Source organism: Clytia hemisphaerica, unplaced genomic scaffold, assembly GCF_902728285.1.
Source record: "Clytia hemisphaerica strain Z4C2 unplaced genomic scaffold, Clytia hemisphaerica genome assembly, whole genome shotgun sequence".
In the NCBI taxonomy this organism is placed as follows: Eukaryota; Metazoa; Cnidaria; class Hydrozoa; order Leptothecata; family Clytiidae; genus Clytia; species Clytia hemisphaerica.
Window position 1 is genome coordinate 3331325 of NW_027103286.1, and position 18914 is coordinate 3350238.

Genomic DNA, 18914 nt, shown 5'->3' on the forward strand with positions numbered 1-18914 from the left:
ATGGCGTAATAAGGGCCGTTGTTAAAAAGGCCGGCGTAGAAAGAACCGGCGTTAAATTAAGGTCGGCGTAAAAAGGGCCGATAAGGTAATCTTATTAAATTGACCTTTCACGACCTCCACTTTACGTTATTATTAGACTCGAGGCTTGAAAAATGAATTGAAACGAAAAACTAAAAAGCTCAAAAATAAGATAAGAATGACAGTCAAAACTAAACTAAACGGATCCGTTGGTTTTCCAACGGTTCCGGTGACTGGTCAGAAGACAACATGAGAGCGACTGTATTCACTTCATTGTAATACATAAGGGCAATATTCATAAACTATATAATGCCAATATATAAAAATGATTGCATAAAAATATACCATAAATCTATTTTTTTGGGCAAATCTTCATTTATGATATTCGAGCTTAGCTTTACTGTTTAAGTAATTGATAAAAAATTGAATTTTTCTCTCGTCACTGCCAGAGTTCATCCCGACTGTTTTTTCGGCTTCGGCGAATGGCCAATCCACCTCGACTTGTAAAGAATTCACGGTTCTGATGAAGCCGACGCAATCTTTATTGTTTAGTTCAATGACCAAACCTTGGGAGCCTATCATGACGTCAGGGATTTTCAACTTGAGCGAGAAAAACTTCATGAAAAACTTGATTTGCTGTTCGTAATATAAGGGAATTGTAGAATCCAATGGTACACTTTGAATCTCAACTACAGTAAATGGTAATGGACAGAGAGGTTTGGTTTTTGATTGATGAAAGAACTTTAAAAACCATTTACATTCCGGTACGTCCATATCGATAATCAGTGACTCGAGTCCGACCATTTTATCCGGGATTTTGAGGACTGATGTCACTTTTCCAGAGGAATCAGTTTTAACAATATTAGTACTGGTAAAAGATGCCTCCATGTCACGTATGTCTTGAGAAGTCAAATGACTACAAATCTCAAACTTTTGGAACGGGTCTTCATCTAACTTCAATGATGTGGCGGTGACAAGTTTAAGGAACCCCATGCATTCTTTATGGTGTTTGTTAATGAGCAACGTGTCACCACCCTTCATACAATCCGGTACTTTTAAAGTCGTGATATTGTTCTTTTCAAGCAAGTAAACAACTTCCTCAATATAATCAAGCTGTATATCAGACTTTACCTCAGCTGTTTTATCAAACGAACTATCAACAATAACAAAATTTCGATCAACACCAATCAGAGCGATTAGGTTTTTGAACTCTGGGGTGTCCATATCAATAATCAAAGTATTTTGTCCAATCAAACAATTTGGTCTTTTGAGTTTGAGGTTCATATCATTTATGAAGCTTGCTACTTTAATTGGTTCACCTTCCATAAGCAGTCGCTGGATACTTGCTGTAGAATATGGACATTCAACTTGATAATTTGAATAATAAATGAAGTTAATTAACTCTCTGCAAGCATCTATAGCTGTGTTGATGATTATAGAGTCAGTATCTACCATAGATCTAGGAAGTTCAAGTTTGAGATTCGAAGATTCAATAATGTATTTGATCTGTTCTATATTCTTTTGATTTATTTGACTGTGGATTTCGATCGATGTCATTGGATAAACTGGTTTCAATTGCAGATCATAAGCAACGTTTATATGATGTCTACACTCTGGAAAATTCGTATTGATAATAATCGAGTCAGTACTAACCATACAGCTAGGAATGTCGAGTTTTAAATTCGAGGCTTTGATAATATATTGTATTTTTCTCATATCTGTACGATTGATTTGACTGTGAATTTCGATCGAAGTTGCAGGATAAACTGGTTGTAATTGCAGATCATAAGCAATGTTTATATGATATCTACATTCGGGGGAATTCGTGTTGATAATTAAAACATCAGAGCCGATCATACAATCGGGGACTTTTAATTTCAAATTCAAACGTTTGATAATAGACGGTAATTTATCTTTGATGAATTGTTCATCCTCAGGCTTTAAAAATGCTTCGCCTGCAGAAAATGGATATTTGACGTAAGAATATGGACAATCCACCGACGCCCTAGTTCTATGGACAATTTTCATAAATTGGATACATTCAGTGTTCCTAGTGTTAACGACTAAAGCATTAGTGCTTTTCATCACGCGTGGAAGTCTTAATACGAGATTCAGATGTTGAACAAGAAAACTCACGAGGTCGAAGTCAAAATTAACCTCAAAGGTGATGTCAGCTTTGGCAAAGAGATGATCTTTTGATGTTAACTTCGAATCTCTCAAAAACTTAACCCACTGTTTACATTCTGGTATTGCAGTATTAATGATGAGACTATCCACGCCCTGCATACATCTAGGTATTTTAAGCTTGAGATTCAAATGTTCGACAAGGAAAACGACATTCCTCAAATCAATTCCACGAAGATCACATTTGATCTCCACTGTAGAAAATGGGCATTCTACGCGCATGCGTCCTTCATAGAGCGTCGTCATGAATTCTTGGCATTCTGGGATTTCAGAATTAACGATCAGGCTGTCCGGTCCAAACATACAATCTGGTATTTCAACAACACTATTCTTTACCAGGTACCTTTCAAATCTCCAGGATCTGAAGGGCTGTACAAATCTTCCATACATGGATGACCTACTCCGATGTAAATCAGATAGCCGTCTGAAGAATTTAATGAAAACGTCGTTCTCGTTCAAAAGTCGACCGATACCGAACATAACAGGTGCACAACTTGAAAGCTCGCGGTTTCTTAAATATGGAGAGATTCCTTTAGTAACGTACAAATGAAGTCCTGTCAGGAATTCCTGAAGAACTAAGTGCTTGTACTGGTAAATCGGTTCTCGCATTTCACCACGATTGTATTTGACGATAAGACCCGTTTGCTCAAGATGTACGGGACATTTCAATTGACGAACCTCCTCTTCAGAAAACAATACCTGGTTTTTCATATAAGTTTTTACCGATAAAGTCATCAATGAATAAATACAATCGATCACATTAGCATCGTCAAGCATTTCAAGCAAGTTGTCATAGCCTTTATTACATAAACCTTGTAAATGTTTCCTCAAAAAGACAAGGCATGCATACATGTTAAGTTCAGTGTAAGTATTTAACGGTTTCGTTATGAGATCCTCGCTGTACACGTTACAGATGACCCAAGCAAACACGGGAACGGTAGACATGACTTTCAAATTATGCGATGACCTAATGATCTCCTTCACTCGAATGGCTTTTTCAGTGTTCTCGTTAAAGAATTTATCGATGTATTGTTCGACTTCCTCCTCTTTGAAACCGCAAACCTCAACTGTTTTTATTTTGATCACCTTTCTGCTGGAAATTTTTAACTCCAGAATCTCTTTCTTTACAAAGTCACACGCTTTTGGTCTCCCAGATGCAATACATTTGTGGCCTTTCAAAATAGAACCTTGTGTGTTGATAAGATCGAAGACGATTTGAAAAGGAGTCAGACTTTTGACTTTCATCTTGGATTTATTCTTGGAGCGATCGTAAACACCTTGTAATTCGTCGAGCCCGTCAATGATTACCAGAATTTTATCCGCAACTGGTTCGAGATCTCTCAATGTGATCTTTTCGAAAATGTCAGGGTATTTGATTTTAAATAGATCATCAATTGATTCCAGCTTGTCGTAGATTTGATTGATTTCACGGCATGAAAAGAAGAAGACAAACTCCATCGGGAAATCTAATCCAAGTTGACGTTTGGCCCATTTCTGGGTATACATTTCAAGCATGGTTGTTTTTCCCATGCCACCCACAGCACGAACAAAAACTGCTTCATCCTCCTTCTGGAACAAGTCATGGAGTTCTATACTTTCTTTCTGTAAAAGCCTTTGTTCCATCAGCGCCTTACGGTCCGAATTATTGATCTCTTTTTCAACCTCGGTTGCTTTGAGGACCGCTAGTTCAGTGTATAAGTTTTCATCGTATTGGTAATTGACTTGATTCTTGTCTCCCATCAAAGGCTCGTGAACGAGTGACGTAATCACTTCCTTAGCGTATTGACATCGTAATTTTAACGATGCTGATTGGATATCTAAAAAAAAGAATTTTGACATGAATGCTACTGAATCTCTGTCGTCTCAGTATTTGAAGTTTTTTAGAGAATACAGTTGGGTCTCTCTAATTCGATCTTTAAGGGGGAAAGAATTTTCTTCGAATTGGAGAAAGATTCGAGCTACAGAAAATATTTTGGATGACTCAACAGCTGAGGAGACCAATGTTTTAGCTCGAATTACAGACATTCGAATGACAGTGGTTCGAATTAGACAGAGTTGACTGTAAGAAGATTTACATCGATTAATCTAAAAGTGTGTGATTCAGATGGTTGCTTATAATGTTTAAACAAATTCAAAAGTACACAAATATAAATATTTTTATTACATGAAAAGTGTCTTCAAAAAGGAATTTTTGAATAGAAATTTCCTTAAAGTACGCTCATGCTAACCTTCAGTAACAAGTGTATTCTGCTTGATATTATTGATAATATCCACTCCATTTAACCTTTCCAACTCCAATTCTAACCGTGACCATTCGACTGTTTTGAGTTGATCCGTTAGATTTTCATCTTCATTCGACGATAAACCAAGTCGTAAAAGTAATTGATTTTTCTCTTCCCCAATCTTGTTGGATATAATTTCCAAAACTTCTGTGGTGCAATATATTCCAGGTTCTTAAAAAACAAAATTAAATTCTCTTAAAAAAGACTCCATGACATAGTACGGTGGAGTCTCCATGACTCGAACACGCACGGGGAACACAAATTTGTTCGAGTTAAGGAAATTTCGAGTTATATAAGGAGTAAGGTATATGAGGAATTGTTAACTGAAAGGACGAAAAAACTTGTTCGAGTTAATGAGACATTCGAGTTATAGAGGTTCGAGTTAAAGAGACACTGCTGTATTACTCGTTCGAGAAAGCCGGAATAGAAAGCCGGAGAAGAAAGTGTAAGAAGAGAGAGTAAGTGGGTGTTGATTTAGGGTGACTAAAAATCTATACAGTGCTCCGGTCAACACGCACGCGGAACACAAATTCATTCGAGGTAAAAGAAGACATTTTAGTCTTAGATTTTCGAGTTAAAGAGACTCCACTGAATTATGGTGTTAATCTGGACAAAAAACTATGAAAATCTTATTAATTAAAATATATGGTGAAAAATACCTTTAAGTGTGGGTAAATTGTCTTTAATAAATTCATGTTCTTCTTTCAGACGCTCGACAAGGTGATAAAGATTTAAGATGCATTCTTTATTTTCTTGGTGAAAATCTTTGTGGTTCGCCAAGATGGTTGCATAATCATCCAATCTATCGCTGTGATCTTCAAGCACAATGTCGTGATCTACAAGGGTAGTATCGTGATCTGCAAGGGTAGTGTTGTGATCGCCAAGGGTAGTGCCATGTTCGTTCAAAGTAGTGTCATGTAAATTTAGGTTTTTATCTAGATTCGAAATTTCTTGGTTCTGAGTCACCATGTCTTTCTTTAATTGAATATTATCCGCTCCAACGTGGGAAAGTTCGTTCAATATCTTTTTCGAGAAAAAGGATAAAGATTGAACTACGAGATTATTTGTGACATCAAGTGGTCTGTTTTTCAATGCGTTGAAATTATAAGTTGTGAGTCCTAAACCTATGACGATATTTTCCCCTTCACTCCATCTCAAGTTGAATTCAACCGAATCAATACTTTTGCCGTCAGCATGTAAAAGACGATTTCTCCAATCGCGTGCAAGAAGGACAAACGCTGCAGGACTGACGTCGGTTGGATCTAAAGCCTTTTTCCAACCCTTTTTAGGAGGTGGTAATGTAGTAAAATTGATAATCAAAACAATGATTAGAGTTATGTCAAACGTTTGACTGTCTGTTTGATTTGAGTTTGGGGGAAGTAAAGTATCTACTTGGCTTTTCTTTAAAACGCCTTTCTTTGCTAACTGGTTTATTGTACTTTGTTGCTTTCGAAGTTCAATGTTAAGGGCTGTTGAGTTTCTCGGTAAGCCAACATAATTGGGATCGTTGTAATCATTATGTAAGAGAGCAAGTAGTGCGCCTTTTAGAGGCTCGTGAAGCAGAGTAGCTAATCTAAGCCAATTCTCTATCTCTTGAATGGCCTGAGCTACAGTAACGTAGGATGACATCTTTCTTAATTCTTTGACAAAATCATTCTCCTCGTTTTATCTCATTATTTCAACCAAAAAATCTCTAAAGTGAAAGTTCGAAAAATAACTTCAAGCATGGCAAAAACAAAAATGACAAATTAACACATCTTCACCGAATACAAAAAATATATTTTCCTGATATTTCCCGATTTTTTTTCCATTCTGAATAAAATGAAGGAAAAAACAATCCTTCCCTAATAAACGAAAGTTTGCAAAAAATATCAAGCTTGTAAACACAAAAAGTCACATGCCAAAATTTGACACACACAAAATTCTCTTTCTCTTTATAAAGCACACATCTCAGATTCGATTAAAAACGCAATTAGTCAGCAATACAAACAAAAAATCTGATCTGAACCATAGAGGTATAAAGAAAACAGGAGTTGAATGTGTTGGTAATTGGTCGTTAAAGTCTTTTGATTTCTTTTATAAAATGTATCAAAAGAAATTCTAAGCTCGCCCGATGAAATAAGACTTTTTAGTAGAACTCAAGTTTGCTCTGAACATTCTAATAATCAGTATTGAAGATTCTAGCCTTTTAATATACGAAAATTAGATAAAACTTCGTCCACGAAACAAATTTATGTTCCATTTCGCTATCCGTTCAATTTTGTTTTGAAAAGATATTTTCTCAAGCCAGAAAATGAAAAGTTCTTTATAAGCACACACGATTTCAGACTCGATTTGTAGACATAAAGTCGCTGGAGAATTTTGGAGGAAAGTATCAAGCAATAGAGTTCACCTGAAAGAAACCATTGATCGAAAAATCTTATCATTTGATGAAGGATTGCCAAGTTTACAGGCCTTTTTTTAGTCCAAATATTTTCTTACACTGATGTCAGAAACAATGAATCTCGTCTCATCTAATTTCTAAAGCTTAAATGAGCCAATAAGATTTAACCTATGGATAAAAGAGCTCATTAAAAATGCACGATATATGAGATTATGAGCATGTATACATCGTAACTTTTTTAATCGTAGGGCGAGCTTGGTTACAATAGCATACTTCTCCTGTCTTTCTTTATACCTCCATGTCTGAACCCACTGTGCTGTGCTGTCACCGTTTGAATACCAAACAACAATTGAACAAAGAAATTTGAATTTAGCTTTGATAGACTAAAGAGACTTGAATTAGGCAGGAGGGGGTCTCAGAAATTTATATATAGGGGGTTTGGCCTTTAGGGGGGGTTGATTATAGAGAGGGGGTTTGAACCACCCAGGAAACTGTGTGAGTGATGATAATAGACATGTTTTAAGGTACGTCATTTGTCTGATATTTTTGGAATGTAGAAAACTTTCAGACGATTCTTTTGGAGAGTTAAATTTTAATTTATCCCAAATTACCCTCAAAGTCATACGATTACTAACACTAATAAATGCGATTTTCATGTTTCTAAAAAAGTGCCCTTCCATAAGGCACCACAAGGATTAGGATAAAAATTTAATCGATCATTACAAGTGATAAAATCACTCACCTCCTCCAGCAAGGATTTCACCTGGGTACAAAGAAAACGGTTCTTGATGGAGCCGAATTTCTTCAAGTCCAACTTTCAAACTAGCTTGCTCTCCATATTTTACAGGTAATCTAGAAAATTGTAAAAGCAGTTTTAAGTCATCCTATTTCTGACCAATAAGTAATTCTTGAAGGGGTTAATCGGCAAGTATTTTCCAGGTACCAATTTTTTAATTTCATCAAACAGAAAATTTTCTCTATAAAAAATAACAATACGGCGATTCTTGAGGATAAGGTATTCTCATTTTTGACTGGGTACCCCCAGTAGGGACCTGGAAGCCATGCACCATTTAGTTGGTTCAATCAGGCATAATGGTTGTGGCTGACAACCTTTTGGAATGACCTAATAAGTGATGGACAAGGAACAAGGAGACTTACTTTGCAGGGTTAGAAATTTTACAATAGTGTCCAGGAGGGATGATGACAAATCTTTCTGGTCCATGTGTAATTTTTTGATTTTCTTGCAGAATGACACTCTTTGGCCCTTTTTCCACATAGGTGATGTTAGAATTCTAAATGGAAAAACATTTCTAGGGCTTAATCAAAATTAAAGGTTTTAATTTTCTTGGTTCTCTAATTCACAGGGTTTCCCTTTTTTGAAAATAGAAAATAAGTATTGACAAAAATTGAGGTTCCACAAAGAGCAATTTTGAAAATTGATGATTTGATTGATAAGTAGTAGTAGCACGGGGAGGCTGGAAAGATAACAAGGAGATTCAAAAAAGTGTTAAGAAGAAGTATTTAGTTGTAAACATTCTTACCAAATCCAGAACATGAGCATACTCCAATGGTCTCAACCTCAAAATTGTGCTTGACATTTTTTATTACTAGCCCTATAGATATACAAAAAATTACAATACCAGCATATCAGCTAGATGTTTAGGATTATGATTTCAAATAGATTTTTTTCAAGATATAGACAATGTAATAATGGTTGAAACAATGTACTCTCTACACATTTTCAATCTATTAGATAATTCTCCTTGAGAATATCTTCATTGTACAGCTTTTTAACACAGCACAAAAGGTGAGAAATGTCACCATACTATCAAAAGACAGAGCTAAATAATGATATTGTAATTAAAAAATAACCAAAAATTAAAAGCATAACCAGGCATAACCAACGTGATGTTAGTAGCAATATGAGGATATAGGTTGATTAATGAACAGTATGAACAGTGATTATTGTAATTCATGGCATTAAAGATAAAATGCCAGCAACACTTGAACCTTATCTAACACAATATTGACATAATTGAATAAACTACTCGAATGGAAAAAAATTTTTCAGGGGTTAAATTTTGTGGATTTTGCGGATTTGTCATCCACAAAGTTAAGTCCCTAAAGGACTAATCCTGTTGGATAATGAGGGGGTATTATCTGGGTATATTTAGAGTTACAAAAATGAATATGTAATTTGGGTCATTTTGGGTCAGTTGATTAGGTCCTCAGCAGTGTGACTTCTTTATTGATGAAACGAAACTGAAATAAATGTACAGACTGTTTCAAACATCTCGGAATTATATGTCAACTTCGCTGGTCTGGTCAAATCGCCTGTATGGACAACAGTCAAACTGCCAAACCACTTTTTCATGGGCGGCATACCAATTGGTTGTCCATGCCTGAGGTACAAAAATAACATCAAAGCTCTTCTCAAGACTGGTGGCATCCTTTATTCGTGGAAAGAGTCAGTTTTAGATCGACCTGATTGCAGGCGAAATGTGTAGTCTGTATTGTCTCAATTTCAAAGGTGAATAACACAGTAAAATTTTAAATTTTGAAGTAGAGCTTTATAAAGTCATGTGAGCGACAGTGTATATATGTGAAAAACTGAATGTGAAATGTGTGGAAGTGTGAAAGAAGAAAAGAAAAAAGAAAAAGATAGAATATTATTTTGTCTAGTTCTATTGTATTTTAACTGTATTTTGCTTGAATATCAAGTTTAGGGCGTACATAATCTATTTCTAGTTTTTCTTTCCCGAGAGAAGAAAATTTGGTGGATGGAAAGGCAAAAAGGTCTATTGACAGATTGAATTTGAAGGATCTTCTGTCAAGACTTAAACTAGTATATCAAGATAATGGGATTTCAAGTTTGGGCTGATTCTTTTTTCGTTTTCAGTGGTTTCAGTTTCGATTTCAAGCCAATATCTTTACAAAGAGGTGTTTGCCTATAGTTACAGGGGTTTGTGCAAAAAACCAAAGTTTTCCAAATCCTTTTTTTCGATTAAAAACCAATAAAAATGAAACTTAAAGTCTATTCACGATAAGTGTGCACTCTTTTTTCTTTTACCTATAACTTTTGAAGGAATTCGTCAATCTTTATAAATTTGGTGTCATTGGAAAGATATTAGTGAGTGGAACAATTTGAAATAAAAAAATGAAGATCTTGTAGAAAAGTGCTATAACTATCATTTTCAATGAAGTGAAACCTTGATCATCGAACGTCATCACTGTGAAAAAATTTCTCAAAAATAATCATTCAGTCAAAAGATATCAAACAAAGTTATAAGCTAATTAACGTCTAAAAACGCTGTTTTTTGCTGTTTTCTGCTGTTTTTTGGGGTCAATCACTTCATTAACTTTGTATCATAAACTTTGTATTGAATAAATATTTTAGTGAAATTTCTTCACAGTGATGACCTCCAAAGATCAAAGAATCACTCAAGTGAAAATGAAAGTTATAGCACTTTTCTACAAGATCTTCATTTTTTCTTCTTCATTTTCATCTTCATTTTTAGAATTTTTTTGTGAAAAAAATTTGAGTTAGCTAACTCGAAAACTTTTTGCGAAAAATAAAATTAGGGTTAATTCTAACTCGAAAATCCTTTTTTGAAAATGAAATATCGACTTACAGTGGAGTGATGTCATAATTTCCAATTTTATGACGTCATAATATAGCTAACTCGAAAATTGCTAACTCAAAGTTTTCTAAGTCGAAGATTCCGGGCCTCATAAAAAATCCGATATTATTCTGTCACAATTTTATTTCTTTGAATTACTTAGCTAAAAGGAGAGCCTGGATATCCAGGCTGTAAACTATTTCACAGTCTAGTTTTTGATATTTCATGTTCTGGTATACAGCCTGGTCTCCATAGAGCAATTTGCATTCTCCGATCAGAATGCAGTCCGCTTGCTTGCGCTCACTTTGCTAAAGCCGTAAGGACCAATCTACATGGCGCAGAGTAATTCTGAAACAAAAATAAGATAACCCTCTACTTGCTAGTGAACATACAGCTTTCTGTGAGTTTATTTCTAAGAAAACATGGTTGGTCATGGTTGCACATGCAAACCTGTTTAATATGGGCTTTGGTGTAATCTTTGAATGTTTTAAATAGCTTTAGATTTTGTAAGGCTCCTTTTCATTAACTTTTGTTTGGTTGCCCTGGGTTGGCTAGGAGAGTTTTGGAAACATGGGTTTGCACTTTCATTCTCTAGGGAGTTTTTAGTGCAGATTTCAATATAAACCCCTCACAGGACAGGGATTACACCAATTACATACTGTGAGTGGTCCTAAATCCGACAGCCCTGCCTAATTCCGATGGGGTCTTTCAAAGATACAAACTAAAATAAAAACAAACCTTTCACTGTGACGCAACGAGGATACCAAAGTGTCAACTAAACTGAGAGATTTTTAATACATTGAACCCATTAAAATCAAATAACATTTGTTAACGTATAACAGTTATTTGGGGGGTCAGAATTAGGCAGGGCTGTCGGATTTAGGACCACTCATGGTATACGTCAATGTGTTGTGTCAACTTGTCAGCATTTCTGTTGCAAAGGGATAAAAGGAGGTAAGACTAGCTTAGTTTCTATTCCTGATATAGGAGTTATAAGTCTAGATTGTCTATGTGGCGTTTTTTTGCAAACTATAAAAAACTGCTTAAGTGCTAACTTAAGTACTTGCGTGCACAATTGTGTAAAAAGTCCAAAATATACATTTCCTGTAAATTTTGTATTAACAACAAAGAAGCGAGGAGTTTAGGGCTTGCTTATAAAATAAGAAATAACCGGCACAAAGACAGAAATAATACCCTTAGTCTTCTCTCGCTCTCTCTCTCTCCAACTCCAACGCAACCAAACTGTAACTATTGGGAACACCCTTTCACTATATATATACTGCCTGCGTTTAAATGGTTAAAAAGCCATTCCAGAAACACATTAAACTGTTAAAGAAACAGTAGAAACCATCAAACCACCATCAGAATTCTTGTTTGGAAGGATCATCCCACTAGAAAGATTTCAAGAAGTCAATTAAATCCAATCAATATGACACAGCATCAAAAAACAAGGAGAACTGAACAACACAAGTTTTTAAAAAAGCTAGCTAGCTATCCAACAAACAAATATGGCTGTATGGTGCAATGTTAAGCAAACTGAGCAAATTTCACCATCAAAATAAAAAATAGTAAGAAGATATGCTTTATAAGCAATTCCTTAGCGAGATTCCTTACCATTGACGTCAACAAGAAACCAAAACGATAAAATAGAAATATGCAAAATTGAAAGGAAACTGCAAAAGAGGCTCTTTCCCTTTCAGTCTTTTCCAGTGATTTGTTGTGAATTTTTATGCTGAGGGGGCGTTTTTTTTGCAAAGCGAGCGTCACTTGGAGGGCGTTATTTGATATTCCGTTTGGCGCCTTGGGGCGACCGCCCGCAAAAGTCGCATTCTTTCCATTATTCAAACCACCACCAAAATCTCTACCCAGGCAAAGAAAAAGTGAAGCCACTGTCTCCCATCCAGATTGTCTGGCACCCAGATGGTGAAATTTTCATCCGACACGCTAAAGCTCTGATGTCTGAAAACTGAAGGTCGGGAAAATTTTCAAACATCTGGAAGGTTTACTACAATACATTACGGAAATTTGCGAGACCGCGTCAAGAATTTTTGCAGCGCGAGAGGTCTGGTAACCCATCCCTCCTCGTTTACGGGGATTGGCGGGTCCAACCGAAATATTTTTAACTTTACAAACAAGGGCTGTTGAACCCGACTGGGAATGCAACACATAAAAGGCCGACTATCATTAAATTCCTCTCCCCGATGGGAAATTGGCCCTTTAGTAGACATAGAGCTTGAGCGCCAATCCGCCATTGAAATATCAGATAACTATCCAGGACGCGCCTAGAACACTATTGTAGCGGTTCCTTTGTTTTTGAGGACTGCAATTTTTTAAATCTAGGGATAGATTTTACTCAACCTCGTCCCCGTGTATTTACGTTACTGATCGACGCCAGAGAATTACCACCGTAATACCAGCCTTAATTATGCTTACTGATACAATCAGTGCCATAATATTTTGGCACTTTTGGCTAATTTACCATTTTTCGAAATTTGAAGTTCGAGCGAGAATGTCAATTTCAGGCCTTCAACTTGATTTCATCGATAATTTTGATCTGGGAGGGATTTATTGGTTTCTAGGCTATATTTCAAGCCCTAATCTGGACCATTTTTGAACTTTTAGTCTTAAGTCTAGCGTTAAAGCTCAGAGTTAAAACTCTACCCTTCCAACCTACTTTAGAGCGCTTACAAATCGATTGTGGTTTCAACACTTCCCGGTGGATTTCCCTTTTGTGCCAAGTATTTTATCCCCAATTGTAGCGCCAGATAACACCCTGACATTGTCTGTTTTTTGAACGCAAAAAGATCCTTTGCTACTTTCCATCATGGAAGGATAAGGTGCCTTCCTCATCATTTGTGTGTTGCGTGATATAGCCCATTCAAAATTAATTTATAGAATCACCGATTTAACGAATTTCTTCTTATCCTTGTCTTTCGCATAAAGAATAAAATATTTGAATACTTTGGCGGAGCATCAACATGTACCCGCTCATCAGTGAAATGGTTTCTGCATAAACTGAAAGGAATACCTCCCCTTATCAGAGTACTACAGGGTGTCCCTAATTAAAGTATCGAGTTTGAACATGCGATTGTGTAGAAAAGTTTGTGTGTGTTATCGCTAAAATATAAGAACGTTCTCCATCACACAGGCTTATTACAAAAGGTAGTTACAACGTATAAATTAATCGTAATGACAAAGAAAAAAGAGGGAGAGCTTAAAACTTTGTGAACACGCACATAAAACTTTCTACTCATAGTTGTGTTTCGACTCGATACTTTAATTTGAGACACCCTGTACAATAAACCTCTAATTCAAAGGGTCGTAAACGCTTTGACAATTGCTTTGGGAGTCGGTAATATTATCCTATCAATTTTCTTTGTTTCAACTTATCAATTTCTGCCAGACAGTCTCAGTAAGCACCCGTGATTTCTGTTAATAAATATGTTTCACTTTTCTTTCAAGGTTCTGAAAACAGGCACCCTCTCTCACACACAATATGCTTTATTCACGCACGGCATTCAAAAGTAAATTTTTGGTACAAGAACTTGGACCAGTTGCAATGGAAGATGATTTTGTTCTTTGATGAACAGACTCTCAATCAGATGTTATATAGAATGTATTGTGCACACACCACTTTTTAGAGATGATTTGGAGGGCGTTTGATCTGATACCTTGCACAAACACTTGATCTGTGGGAACTACCGTTTTCAGTATTAGTCCTGGAGCTGGGGGAGGTCAACTATGACAGTCGTAGAGGCACGTGCAAACATATATCATCATGTAGCACTATGCCTGAAGTTTCCGAATTTACTCGTATGCCGTCCGAAATTTTCTTGTAGATGTCTATTTTACGGACCGGAATGCAATATATAAATATATTCTTTGGTAAGTGCCAAGATATTGGTGAAATTGTTCTTTACGGAGGTTTCCTTTTCCAATTTCTTTTTCTCCTTTTACTATGACACCAAAATATCGTGACAAATTCTGCAAATTTGGTGCAAATTTAATCAACGTCATTATCAGTTGATCAAATATCATCGAAATAAAATCATATCACAAATTTTAAACAATTATCACAAATATATGTACAAACAAAATAATAAAACATTGCTTTTGAAATTGCAAACTCTATTTTCAGAATTGCACACGGCTCGTTGTGGAAAATTTCGTCCAACTATTTGAATATATTGCAAAATTTGAATTACAAGAAGACCAGGTCAGAGGAACTAAGGGGGTGAGTAAATACTCAATTTGGCTCTCTACCATAAGAGTACAAACCTCCTGACTGTCAATGTTAAGCCATTGCACAACTTTAGATTCATGGACCTTATAAAAGCTCACTAGATTTTGCTTCGGACCAAACATCTTCTACTTTCTGAAGTACAGCAAACAAAATGGCCTCATCCAAAACATTCATCTTTTTGCTGGTTGGCTTGGTATGCAGCGTGGCAGCATGGAACTCCAATATGGAAAGTAAGAGATTTTCTGTGAATCATCATCATCATCATAATCATTATGCCAATGGAAAAAGTTTGAAAACAATTTACACCACAGGTATCTCCAGTAGCGTGGTACCCCCTAGGTGGGCAACTCTCCCCCTCCCTCAAGCGGCAAATTTTTTGGCAGCGCCGAATGACAAGCCTCTAGTTACTTATTTGAGCACCCCTTTGCTCTTTCCACCTTAGAATTAGCAATTCTAAGCCAAAAAAAAGGAAAAAAATACTTATAATTTTCATTCACGCTTCCCTCCCTCCTTATTTTTACAAACATATCTTATTTTCAAAAAGAGCGCCGAAATCCCTACTTTTGAGAATTGCCTCCCCGTTTGCCCCAATTTTGGTCGACCCACCATGCTACTGCATATCTCCTACAATATCTTTGATCTGTAAACATGAGATAGGGAGGTACACGAGATAGAATTTTAGTCTTAATAGAGAGATAAATGGTGCAGAACTGTTCAGTCTGACCGTCGGTCCGACATGGGTATTTATTTTTGTGTTTCAGAGGAAGACCTCTTTGAAGGTGATATTATCCTGAATGATTTTCAGAAGAAAGCTTTGAGATCACCACTTGGCTATGGCCTCACATCCAAGAAAGGTTTCAATAAACATTGGCCCAAAGGAGTTCCAATTGCGTATGAAATGTCAGCTGAGTTTGCTAGAGGTGAGTCAAAAAACCTTTACCTGGGTTTCACCAATTATCCTTGACCCTTCTTATCAATTTTCTGAGTATCAAGTTAATACTGTAAATATAACTCAGCTGTTACCAGTGTCTCTCTTGTTTTAATTGTTGTTTTTTTGTTTTATTTATTTGTCGATTACTTAAACCTAGTATTGGCTGCTGAGCAAAAATATCTCCTCTAAGAGAAAATTTCCAGAAAAGATTAAATAATAGTTATCGCACGGTACCGATTACAATATGGGATATATTTTTCAAGTTCAGATTTTTCGTCATATATTCGAGGAAAATATAGAAAACACTACAATTATACTTTTTAGATGCTTCGAAGAAAGCAAAGATTGAGGCAGCATTCAGAGATTATGAACAAAAGACATGCTTGAGATTCGTACCGAGGACTAACCAACAACAATTCATGCATTTCAGAAGACAAGGACAGGGGTAACACTTTTTCTGAACAGCTTTTGATAAACAAACTAAGAAATAGGTAGTCTTTGAAAAAGCAATAACAAACACTTATTACTCTACATAGTCCTTTCACCCGAGTGGGGGCAGCTGAGCAAAATGACCGACAGGTTTGCGTGGACTCTAAGGGTACCTTTTCAAAGATGTTTAAAATGAACTGTAAGGGTTGGAAAAACTAGAGATGCACTGTAAGGGTAGAAATTTCAGAAAGTTCTTGAAAAACCTAGATATTTTGCCCATTTTTTGCACGAAATGAATTGAAAATTTGAAAATCTGGGGGGACATGCACTGTAAAGGTATGATTTTCACCAATTTTTGCTGCACTGTAACGGTGCAATTTTAAAAGCCAATTTTTGGCCCGCACATACCGTCAGTCCGCAAACCCAGTGCCCCTCCCCCGCGTCCTTTCACCATATGTTGATGGATACTTGTCCAGGGGGCGGGGAGGCAGTCGGCCAAAACTCACCAATGGGTATGTTTTTCAAGATAGCAGAAATTCACTGTAAGGGTGGACTTTTGATAGATGCACAGCAAACCTAGGAAAAATTGCAAATTTTTGCCTGAAAATTCTGATTTTTTTGCTGTAAAAGAGTAAAAATGTCACACTGTAGGGTGCGATTCTAAAAGCCATTTTTCGCCGCACATAACGTAGGTTGGTAAACCTGTGACTGTTTTTGACTTTGAGTTAGGTATTGGTGTACCAGCAATTGGTAAAACAAAAACAATTTGACAAACGACTAATAAATGAACATTGTCTTTTCAGTTGTTACACATCAGTGGGTATGCAGTATCGTGGCAATTTCATCAATCTAGGAGTCGGTTGTTTCACACACGGCGTTTTGATTCACGAAATCATGCATGGTCTTGGGGTTTGGCACGAGCAAAGCAGAGGTGATCGAGACCAACATATCAAGATTAATTACCATAACATGAAATGCTGTAAGTTTTAAACTACTCAAACTAGAGTCTACTGGTGACGCCCAAAACTGTCATTCGTATAATTCAGTACACCCCTGTGTCACATACCCGCTGGGTATTTCAATAGAAAGTTTCATCCTCATTGAGAAAAAATCTTTCACCAGGGTGTCCCGCTTAATTTTTGTTAATTTGAACCTCTTTATAACTCGAATTTCTCCTAAAATCGAACAAATTGCTGGTCCCTTCAGTTAACAATGCCTTATAAACCTTACTCTATATCTCGAAATTTATTTAACTCGAACAGATATCCGTTCTACGTGCATGTTCGAGTTATGGAGATTCTATTGTACTTTGACTGACTAGAGTGTAGTGCTGATTGTCATAACTGGCACTCGGGCTATATACTACGTGGTCAGAATGAGAGTCAAAACCACTTCTTTTTTCATTCATGTTTCACGAGATAAAGGACAGAATTTTTCAGAAGAATGAAAACCATTTGTTTTCCTGGGCTAAACAATTGGTTATCTTTCAAAATACCGAAATCACTAGCGTCAGCAGTTTTTAATGAACATTTTTCCCATGAGGCCAAACAGTTTGGTTCTTCAATATATTTTGCTGTATTTGGTGACATGCTAAAAGAAATGTAGTGTTAGAAATAGTTGGTAATATCTTGCTACAACCAACAAAAATATTCAAATAAAATATACACTTCTATAAGGAAATAATCTGAGAATATCGTCTCAATATTTCAGGTAAAAGTCAATTTACAGAGCGAGGCTACACCATCGACAGCCTTGGGTTTCCATACGATTTGAAAAGCGTGATGCATTATGGGCCCTGGGCTTTCTCGAACGGAAATGGTCCAACCATTGAACCCCTGAATAAAATGGAAAGAATTTATAACAACGGACAATTTTCAGATATTGATATTCAACAATTAAATGCAATGTACTGCGGTGGACCACGTAAGTAATTTCTTTTGATATGAAAGCCAAACTCATTACAATCACGTCAAAACAAACAATAATCCTATACCGGATTTTTGATTTAGGGGGCCGGTAATAACCGAATATACCTTTTAAGTCACTTTGAAGCTGAAAGAGTTATGAACACTTTCCATTCTGTTATGAAAAAGTTTAAACCATTGAAATTGACCTTGGTCTAGAGCTCTAGACGTATCACTGTCTTAGTACACTTCTTACAAAGGATAAAGAACATGAGTGGCCATATCAAGGTATCTTTCTCCCTCCTAGATGGATCAGGCACCACAACGACCAAAGCACCAGTCACTTCTGCGCCACGTGGCAAGCTCTTTAAACAAGTCAGCAGCAACAAATGTCTTGGTCATGATCACAACGATAACCTCATCTTCACCAGTCGTTGTCAAACACGCTTTGAAGCAATGGAAGGAAAATTATTCCAGTCTAATGCACCAGGAGCTAAATGCGCCGAAGCTTTGAGCAACAACAGTGAATCTGGGATTCGTTTCAGAGCTAATTGCGATCAAGGCTTCAGAAAAGTTCAAAAAGGCAGATATTTTGTCCTTCAACACAAACAAACTGGCAAATGTATTCATCCTAACCGAGGATCATCCAACCCTTCTGATGGAACCAAAGCTGTTATTTACCATGATTGCAATTCTGGCTCACGTATTCAGTTCAGAGAAGAATAGTTTGACCACTACAGTAATAACCGATGTATTAAATTATAGAGACATTTTTAAGTGAAAGATAGATTACTACCACCATAAAGTTAAGGGTTTTGTTTTTTTATGCGGTTTATAGCAATACTCTTTTAGAGGTCAGCCCCCTTTTTTCAACGACGAAGATAAAAACATCTTGAGATATTTACACTAAATTCGGTTTC

The 18914-nt window shown here is 36.4% G+C and overlaps 3 protein-coding genes across 3 annotated transcripts in view; 1 reads left to right on the forward strand and 2 right to left on the reverse strand.

The window, feature by feature from the left end:
- Positions 1-8506, reverse strand: part of LOC136807469 (major vault protein-like) — a 30667-nt gene extending 22161 nt beyond the window's left edge. Inside the window, exons 1-3 of the mRNA XM_067064051.1 lie at positions 8409-8506; positions 8026-8159; positions 7610-7719 (exon numbers count right to left, since the gene is read on the reverse strand). Of these exons, the coding sequence (XP_066920152.1) occupies positions 7610-7719; positions 8026-8159; positions 8409-8465 (301 nt within the window). The 5' untranslated portion in view covers positions 8466-8506. The remainder of the gene's footprint in view (positions 1-7609; positions 7720-8025; positions 8160-8408) is intronic.
- LOC136807459 (uncharacterized) lies at positions 336-6173 on the reverse strand. Its single transcript, XM_067064041.1, has 3 exons — positions 5144-6173; positions 4431-4655; positions 336-4019 (listed from the first exon to the last, which is right to left on the reverse strand). Exons 1-3 carry the CDS (start codon positions 6111-6113, stop codon positions 391-393), a joined length of 4824 nt encoding a protein of 1607 aa, XP_066920142.1. The 5' UTR covers positions 6114-6173; the 3' UTR covers positions 336-390.
- A 6316-nt stretch (positions 8507-14822) lies between the features above and the next one.
- Positions 14823-18804, forward strand: LOC136807489 (low choriolytic enzyme-like). Its single transcript, XM_067064076.1, has 6 exons — positions 14823-14960; positions 15492-15650; positions 15986-16106; positions 16894-17069; positions 17801-18013; positions 18302-18804. Exons 1-6 carry the CDS (start codon positions 14882-14884, stop codon positions 18718-18720), a joined length of 1167 nt encoding a protein of 388 aa, XP_066920177.1. The 5' UTR covers positions 14823-14881; the 3' UTR covers positions 18721-18804.
- Positions 18805-18914: the final 110 nt, after the last annotated feature.

Excerpts from the sequence above, each read along its gene's own strand:
- LOC136807489 (XM_067064076.1), top strand. The coding sequence starts at position 14,882 with ATGGCCTCATCCAAAACATTCATCTTTTTGCTGGTTGGCTTGGTATGC. Across the intron at positions 14,961-15,491 it reads ATGGAACTCCAATATGGAAA|AGGAAGACCTCTTTGAAGGT; the intron begins GTAAGAGATTTT and ends TTTGTGTTTCAG. Across the intron at positions 17,070-17,800 it reads TTACCATAACATGAAATGCT|GTAAAAGTCAATTTACAGAG; the intron begins GTAAGTTTTAAA and ends TCAATATTTCAG.
- LOC136807459 (XM_067064041.1), bottom strand. The coding sequence starts at position 6,113 with ATGTCATCCTACGTTACTGTAGCTCAGGCCATTCAAGAGATAGAGAAT. Across the intron at positions 4,656-5,143 it reads CAATTTACCCACACTTAAAG|AACCTGGAATATATTGCACC; the intron begins GTATTTTTCACC and ends TTGTTTTTTAAG. Across the intron at positions 4,020-4,430 it reads GAATACACTTGTTACTGAAG|ATATCCAATCAGCATCGTTA; the intron begins GTTAGCATGAGC and ends TCTTTTTTTTAG.